Consider the following 8,285-nt stretch of genomic DNA (forward strand, 5'->3'; position numbering starts at 1 on the left):
ATAAAAAAAAACAATAAATAATAATAAAAGGGTTTTTTGATAACTAAAGCTTACGTCAGAGAACCTATTACCGGTCTGCAATTGAACTCTGAACGGTACACGAATCAAAAAAAAACATTAGAAAAAAAAGAGATTATTCTTCTTTAAAAGATCGAGAAAATTCCACTTTGGTGCATAAAATTATCTAATCGTCGCCCACTTTTCGACTTCCAGAGCGCCCTCCCCTTTCCCACCCCACAGCCGCCCCCATCGTTCTCCCTGGGGTACCTGTCTTTTGAGGCATAAACAAAACAAAAGACGTCTGTTGCCTGTCGATGCCCAGATGGGTATAAAAGTCGGGAAGTCTCGAGTACAACCAGCATTCGAAAGCCCCTTTGGTTTTGACATCATCGAGTCTCTCTCTCTCTTCGAATATCTCGTCAAAATGAAGATTGTGAGTCCCCATCTGTCTAGCTATCTCTTTACTCTCTCAGTACATACCCATTCTTTAACTACAGGCCTCACACTCTTTAGCAATGAGGCTACTTAAGTGACGGGATGAGGTTTATCTGGTAGCACGGGTTGGTCACCCATCCAGGCGTTTGCCTTATAGCATGGATGAGACTGATCTAGCTATGAATGTTCTTGAAATCAGTCCTGGGGTAACTCGTTCTTTACATCCGCCTAAATATGTTATCTGGGAGGTTGAAGCTTGGATAGGAAGAGATTAATGGCTGTGTGGTTTGGTTGGATAGTTAGTTATTTATGGCATTTTTGATATCATAGGCATGAATTGGGGGTATTATTGACTACATAAGCAATAGTTAGGGCCATTATTATTTGAGAGAGGTTGAATGTATTTGGTTTTTTGTATGGAAACTAATCGATTATTGATTTTAGAATTATAGCAACTAACAATATCTTCGAGAACATTAGAAGAGGGTAATTACCCTCCTCATCTGGGCACTCAGAGGATATATCCACAAAGTCCCAAGGACTAGGATGCTTGATTAGCCAGAGTCACATAGTCACAAGAATGAACACCTATTGCGAATTACTGTGGTTGCAAAGCAATTCAGACCTATGTACCATACATATGTGTCCAATTCTCGTGCAATGAATAGCAATTTCCCTTCTTGGTTTATGACTGTACTTCATAAAGAGCTGATTTCATTATTTCCCCAACCCTCCCAAAAGGTATTATGAAAATTTTCTGTTACTAGAAATGTTTATTTTCATCTTTGAATGTTTCAGACCTTGAAGGTGTGAGTGTTAACAGGTTTTGTAGTATATTTATTGATCCAAAGTAGCTGTATAGAAACTGTATATTCATCTGTTCTCAGATGTTATAGACTGATCATAGGTTCACATGCTGAATCTTGTTACACCTGTCATGCGAGAATATTCTCCCTTCTCACCTTTAACAAATGCCTTACAATCATGAAGTTGATTTTCTCACCATTTCAGGTATTCCTGCTGGCGTTTGTAGGACTGGCGAGCTGCAGAGTAGTTTTCCGCGACAGGGACGAAGACTTCAGGATTAAATACTCGTAAGTTTGACAAAATTAGAGATGACCGTTAATTGCAGTATCTTTAACATGCAAACCATTTATCAGATTTTCTAGGCATGCTGTGATTATTAAGGCTATGACTGCAATAGCCTGAATAAAATAAGGCCAATCATATAAATTTAAATGAACATTTAAGTCATTTGCTGGTAACAGCCTTGATTGGCTACACTGTTGCCTTAAGAATGTTGGTTTCTAAGTGAAAGTTCCGCCTTGTGTTTGCAGATATGACGACGATGACTACGAGAGGGATGTAGATTTCGATGATGACGACAGGCCTAGGCTGGTTTCTTCAACTTTCATTCGACGAGAAGAACCAGTGCGTTATGTCCACGTGGAAACTGAACGACCTCGGTTCAGGACCGAATTCGTGGAAGTTGAGGCCGCAAGACCTGTCTACACCAACGTTGTACCCGTGAGGGCAGAACCCGCAGCTAATGTCGTCACTCAGTACTTCCGTGCTGAGCCTAACGTGGTCTCCAGTCCAGTGGTGACGGTTCCTGTCGCCCGGGGAGTTGGCAGCGTCTTTGAATCTCGTCCTAGGTCTACTTTCATTACCGAGAGGAGGGATGTCTTCAGGCCCTCTGATGACTTCAGCCTTGAGGACAAATAAGGCTCAGTCTCTTGGTACTTTGGTAATATGTTTGGACGAAACGGATCTTCCTGAGGGACTTGGAATCTGGAATGGTTGTCACCTTCGAAAATGAATGCTCTTAACCCTTTTCTTCTCTCAGATTTTATCTATATTCTTCAAAAAATCTAGTAAATGATATCAAAATAAAGTTACAAAGGTATAGAACAATTGTTTCTCTGTTGCTGAATGGAATACCCTTATATAATTTTTCTGGAAACACATTTACTCCGTCTTTTGAGCTTTGCAGAGCTACAGAACCATTGCAACAGTCTTCAACCTTAAGTTAAAAGACTTGCAGTGAATATTTGTCTCGTCTACATATGCTTGGCAAAATGACACAGTCCCACTTCATAGAATTGTATCTAATTACTTGAAAAATTGGTCAAAATTGACAATTCATATCTCTTGAAAACTGGCTACTTGGAAAACCTGAGTGATACCACATGGATTTTACACACCCTCCTTTCAGATAACCCAGGAAAGAGGATAATTACCCTACTCGTCTCAGCACTTGGAGAGAAAACCTGCTCTCAAGTTCACGAGTGTCACCAAGCATGATTTATTTAGATTCAAAAGTATTAAGACACAAAAATCGTTTGCTATCGAAAGTAATATACCTCGGAACTAACTTATATCCAAGAGTGATTATAACTGATAAGTACTTCTGCCCCAGCCAGGAGTCAGACTTGGGCCTTTGACTTAGAAAAAACAGTAGGCAGTCGACTTCGAACACTTGGCTATCAAGAGATGTAAGCTGAATTCGACTGTTGTTGAATTCCACGATGACTGCTGATTGGTAGGGTTTATAAGAGTTTGTGTTAAAACAATCAGTGTATAATCCAATATGGATATGAATCTCATGTATTGTCATATTGTTCCATATGAATAGGGTTCATCTTCTGAAGAAGAAGAAGAATTATTATTATTATTATTATTATTATTATTATTATTATTATTATTATTATTATTATTATCATTATACATTCAGCCTAAAGCTGCAAAGTATTTTAGGGAACTGTTAAACTTTCAGTATGGGAACGAACATTAAGTTTTTCGGTATTGTACACTAAGCAGATGAATAGGTAAACCATTGATAAATGAACAAATATATTCATTTGGTACACGTTATGAAATATAAATTCCCAGCTCAAAGGAATCCCAAAAAACCCTCGTATAAAAAACAGAACAGAAATAATTCCACTATTAACTAACAACAACAGATAGACAGGTGTTTATTATGCATTATACTCATGGCAACAGAAATAATCACAGTATTAACTAATATCAAGAGGAAGGTAAGTTTTTTATTACGCATTTTATCTATACAATTCTGCAGCCGTTTCACACCAAAGCCCTGAGATCACGACAAAGACTCTCAAGAAGAAGAAAAGCAACAGTTTCGTTTACGTTTAGTTTAATACTCTGCGTTACCGCAACCTTTGCTTATTCCAGAATCAACCACCATCTAACGGTGGTGACGAAGGTGTGTATAACACGTAAGATTATGAAACACTTATCTTGCCTATATTATCCAAGCCTAACCTAAACCTGGTGACACACTTATCTTGCCTATATTATCCAAGCCTAACCTAACTTGGTGACACACTTATCTTGCCTATATTATCCAAGCCTAACCTAAACTTGGGCACCATGCCTGACCTAGCCAACCTTATTTTGAAATTACCTATCACTCGGATAGTCCCCAATGCACTCTGATATTTAATATGACAAAATCATCTGGGACATAAAACTGTGAAAAATTAAGGTAGATATAAGCTGGCTGTCCGCGGTGAGCTAGGCTATGGTAGTTGACGTTTTTCTATAGAACTTTACCTGTTGAACAAGAATTTAAAGTAATATTTTGGCGGTCAAATGTAATTAAGCTGTAAATTACCTTAGAACTGTAGCTGACAGTAAAGGGGACCCATTGGGAATTGGGGTTTGGGCATGGTAAAACCCTTTCAGGAATAGCTAACAGTAAGGGGGACCCATTGAGAATTCAGGGATTTTGGTGGGGTAAATAACTAGGGAAAAGGTTTGGGTACCTTATTGTTGTATTTCCTGTTATATATGTCATTTGGAACACCAAAAACAAGCATAAAAAGAAGGGCGAATAAATGGATAGCAGGAGCCGTTCCAAAGGCACTTTTCATTCATTACTAGTACTGCTGATTCTAAGCCTTAACACGCATGTGCTAGCTTTTGGTTCACCAATCAGCAGCTGACAGTTTTCTGTGCTTAGTGAGAGCTGCGAGAGACTGGCAATTGACATTTTCCTGTGTTATTTTACTTGCTGAACAAGAATTTAAAGTAATTACCTCTTGCCAGAACATACGAGCTTGCCATGAATCTTAAAAAGTGCAGATAAGGCTCGCAGCGCCATTCTGCCACGACCACCTATAGAGGCCACCCAAGTTGAAATCGGAATGGTAATGTTTTGTTTCCCGTTTACGAAAGCTTCGAATAGTGTGCAGTGGAGCTAGACGTTTTTCTATGTTATTTTACTTGCTTTACAAGAGTTTAAGGTAATACTTTGCCAGTCGGCTGCTGCTAAACTGTAATTTACCCTTGAGCTGTGTGTGGCCCACTGGTACAGACGTGTAGTTTTCAAGGTCAATTACATTTTAGTTACAACTGACTGCCAAAATATTATTTTAAATTCTTGTTCAGCAGGTAAAATAACACAGGAAAACGTCAATTGCCATAGGCTAGCTCACCGCGGACAGCCAGCTTAGCCCGAAATTATTTCAAAATTTGACAATGTCACTACACTAACCATATCAGATCGGATTTAGGTCATCATTGCTGAATTTGGGTGGGTACTGTACCCCCTCAAGTCGTTCTTATGCGTTTTAAGTGTTCATATTTTATTACTACATAACTATTAAATCGTACCACAAAAGTTCATAACGCTATTTCTATACGATAATTGTCACCGAGGCTGAATATTTCAGCTACCCTTGTAATTTGTAGTTTTTGGGGGACTTCAGTCAAGAATTTGCAGCAAAAGACCAAATAATTCAAAACAAAACAGGCCAAAATTTTGCCCTTCTATTATTGGTAGGAGTGACAATATAAAATCTCCTGGAAACCTAAATATTTATACCTAGGGTGCCTTTCTTCACAGTTTGTAGCAAAGGAAAAATCACAACAACAGTAAAACCTCCTAAATTTGAATATTTATTCTAGTCTGCCTTTTGGTACAGAATGACATTATACAATTAACAGTGAAAACCTTATATTTATTTGACCATTCTATAATTTCTTCAAATGACAATTTAAAATCAAAAGACCAATCAATTAAAAATGAAATTTAGACCAAAATTTGCTCTTTCTTCATTACTTTACAACAAACGACCAAGGTTAAAAATGAATTCTGCAGTGACAAGAACATGGCCTCCATTTCATTATCCTTGGTTTGAACCGGCGTCAATAAAAACCTTCACTGCAGAAGGGTGAACAATATATATAACTAAACATAAACATATAAGAAAATCAAATAATCGTATATTTTATACACACCTTCGTTAGATGGTGGCTGATTCTGGAAGAAGCAAAGTTTGCGGTAACACGGAATATTAAACTAAGAGAAGAATTAAGACGTGCAGTCATAACCTCTTGACTCTCTACTGACAGACGTCAAACGAAGTAACCTGAAACGTAAACAAAACTGTCGCTCTTCTTCTTCTTGAGAATCTTCGTCTCGATCTCTGGGCTTTGGTGTGAAACGGCTGCAGAATTGTATGAGAGATGCATAATAAAAACTTACCTTGCTCTTGTTATTAATTAATACTGTGATTATTTGTGTTTGCTTGAGTGTAACGCATAATAAAATGACTTCCTATTGTTATTGGATGATACTGGGATTATTTCTGTTCTGATTTTTATACGTGGGTTTTTTGGGATTCCTTTCAGATGGGAATTTATATGCATAGTTTAAATATTCATCCGTTTAGTGTACATTGCCGAAAAAAATAATGTTCGTTCTCATACTGAAAGTTTTACAGTTTCCTAAAATACTTTACAGTTTTAGATGTATTATTATTATTGTTCTATTACTCAGAAAATGAACCCTATTCATATGAAACAATATAACAATACATGAGATTTATATCCAGTTTGGATTACACACTGATTGCTTTTACACTATATAAGACTACCGATCAGCAATCATCATGGGAATTCGACAAGTCGAATTCAACTTACATCTCTTGATAGCCAAGTGTTCAAAGTCGACTACCTACTGTTTTTTTTTTCTAAGTCAAAGGCCCAACTCTGAATTCTTGCTAGGGCAGAAGCACTTATCAATTACAATTCACCATTGGATGGAAGTTGGTTCCGAGATATAGTGATTTAGATAGCAAACAATTTTTGTCTTAATATTTTGAATCTAAATAAATCGTGCTTGGTGACACTTATGAACTTGAGAGCAGGTTTTCTCTCCAAGTGCTGAGACGAGTAGGGTAATTATCCTCTTTCCTGGGTCATCCGAAAGGAGGGTGTGTAAAATCCATGTGGTATCACTCAGGTTTTCCAGGTAGCCAGTTTTCAAGAGATATGAGTTGTCAATTTTGACCAATTTTTCAAGTAATTAGATACAAATTTATGAAGTGGGACTGTGTCATTTTGCCAAGCATATGTAGACGGGACAAATATTAAGTAAGTCTTTTAACTTTTAAGGTTGAAGACTATTGCAAGGGTTCTGTAGCTCTGCAAAGCTCAAAAGACGGAGCAAATGTGTTTCCAGAAAAATTATATAAGGGTATTCCATTCAGCAACAAAGAAACAATTGTTCTATACCTTTGTAACTTTATTTTGATATCATTTACTTAGAATTTGAAGAATATAGATAAAATCTGAGAGAAGAAAAGGGTTAAGAGCATTCATTTTCGAAGGTGACAACCATTCCAGATTCCAAGTCCCTCAGGAAGATCCGTTTCGTCCAAACATATTACCAAAGTACCAAGAGACTGAGCCTTATTTGTCCTCACGGCTGAAGTTGTCATCAGAGGGCCTGAAGACATCCCTCCTCTCGGTAATGAATGTAGACCTAGGACGAGATTCAAAGACGCTGCCAACTCCTCGGGCAACAGGAACCGTCACCACTGGACTGGAGACCACGTTAGGCTCAGCACGGAAGTACTGAGTGACGACATTAGCTGCGGGTTCTGCCCTCACGGGTACAACGTTGGTGTAGACAGGTCTTGCGGCCTCAGCTTCCACGAATTCGGTCCTGAACCGAGGTCGTTCAGTTTCTACTTGGACATAACGCACTGGTTCTTCTCGTCGAATGAAAGTTGAAGAAACCAGCCTAGGCCTGTCGTCATCATCGAAATCTACATCCCTCTCGTAGTCATCGTCGTCATATCTGCAAACACAAGGCAGAACTTTCACTTAGAAACCAACATTCTTAAGGCAACAGTGTAGCCAATCTAGGCTGTTACCAGCAAATGACTCGAATGTCCATTTAAATTTATATGATTGGCCTTGTTCTATTCAGGCTATTGCAGTCATACCCTTAATAATCACTGCATGCCTAGAAAACCTGATAAATGGTTTGCATGTTAAAGTGAAGATACTGCAATTAACGGTCATCTCTAATTTTGTCAAACTTACGAGTATTTAATCCTGAAGTCTTCGTCCCTGTCGCGGAAAGCTACTCTGCAGCTCGCTAGTCCTACAAACGCCAGCAGGAATACCTGAAATGGTGAGAAAATCAACTTAATGATTGTATATTTGTTAAAGGTGGGAAGTGGGAATATTCACGCATGACAGGTGTAACAAGATCCACCATATGAATCTATAACTAGTCTATAACATCTGAGAACAGATGAATATACAAAATCTATACAGCTACTTTGAATCAATAAACACACTACAAAACCTGTTAACACTCACACCTTCAAGGTCTGAAACAGTCAAAGATGAAAATAAACATTTCTAGCAACTGAAAACTTTCATAATACCTTTTGGGAGGGTTTGGTTGGAAGCCATTAGAAAATACTGGAAATAATGAAATCAGCTCTTTATGAAGTACAGTCATAAACCAAGAAGGGAAACTACTATTCATTGTATGAGAATTGGACACATAAGTATTGTGCACA

General features: G+C 38.0%; 2 protein-coding genes and 1 long non-coding RNA gene across 4 annotated transcripts in view; 1 reads left to right on the forward strand and 2 right to left on the reverse strand.

Moving 5' to 3' along the window:
- Positions 1-5,836, reverse strand: part of LOC136855910 (uncharacterized) — a 44,051-nt gene extending 38,215 nt beyond the window's left edge. Inside the window, exon 1 of one of the 2 annotated variants that reach the window (XR_010858172.1) lies at positions 5,704-5,836. This is a non-coding gene — a long non-coding RNA (uncharacterized lncRNA). The remainder of the gene's footprint in view (positions 1-5,703) is intronic. The other variant, XR_010858171.1, reaches the window with a different exon arrangement.
- Positions 280-2,349, forward strand: LOC136855747 (uncharacterized). The gene is made up of 3 exons (XM_067133108.1): positions 280-433; positions 1,447-1,529; positions 1,773-2,349. Exons 1-3 carry the CDS (start codon positions 323-325, stop codon positions 2,158-2,160), a joined length of 582 nt encoding a protein of 193 aa, XP_066989209.1. The 5' UTR covers positions 280-322; the 3' UTR covers positions 2,161-2,349.
- Positions 5,837-6,970: 1,134 nt separating the features above from the next.
- LOC136855748 (uncharacterized) overlaps positions 6,971-8,285 on the reverse strand; it is a 2,076-nt gene continuing 761 nt past the window's right edge. Inside the window, exons 2-3 of the mRNA XM_067133110.1 lie at positions 7,798-7,880; positions 6,971-7,549 (exon numbers count right to left, since the gene is read on the reverse strand). Coding sequence (XP_066989211.1) covers positions 7,159-7,549; positions 7,798-7,880 — 474 coding nt within the window. The 3' untranslated portion in view covers positions 6,971-7,158. The remainder of the gene's footprint in view (positions 7,550-7,797; positions 7,881-8,285) is intronic.

The sequence above is a fragment of the Macrobrachium rosenbergii genome, chromosome 33, assembly GCF_040412425.1.
Source record: "Macrobrachium rosenbergii isolate ZJJX-2024 chromosome 33, ASM4041242v1, whole genome shotgun sequence".
Classification (NCBI taxonomy): Eukaryota; Metazoa; Arthropoda; class Malacostraca; order Decapoda; family Palaemonidae; genus Macrobrachium; species Macrobrachium rosenbergii.

Bases quoted from the DNA above. Each gene is read 5' to 3' on its own strand.
- LOC136855747 (XM_067133108.1), top strand. From the start codon at position 323: ATGGGTATAAAAGTCGGGAAGTCTCGAGTACAACCAGCATTCGAAAGC. The intron at 434-1,446 runs GTGAGTCCCCAT...TCACCATTTCAG, and splicing joins ATCTCGTCAAAATGAAGATT to GTATTCCTGCTGGCGTTTGT. The intron at 1,530-1,772 runs GTAAGTTTGACA...TTGTGTTTGCAG, and splicing joins GACTTCAGGATTAAATACTC to ATATGACGACGATGACTACG.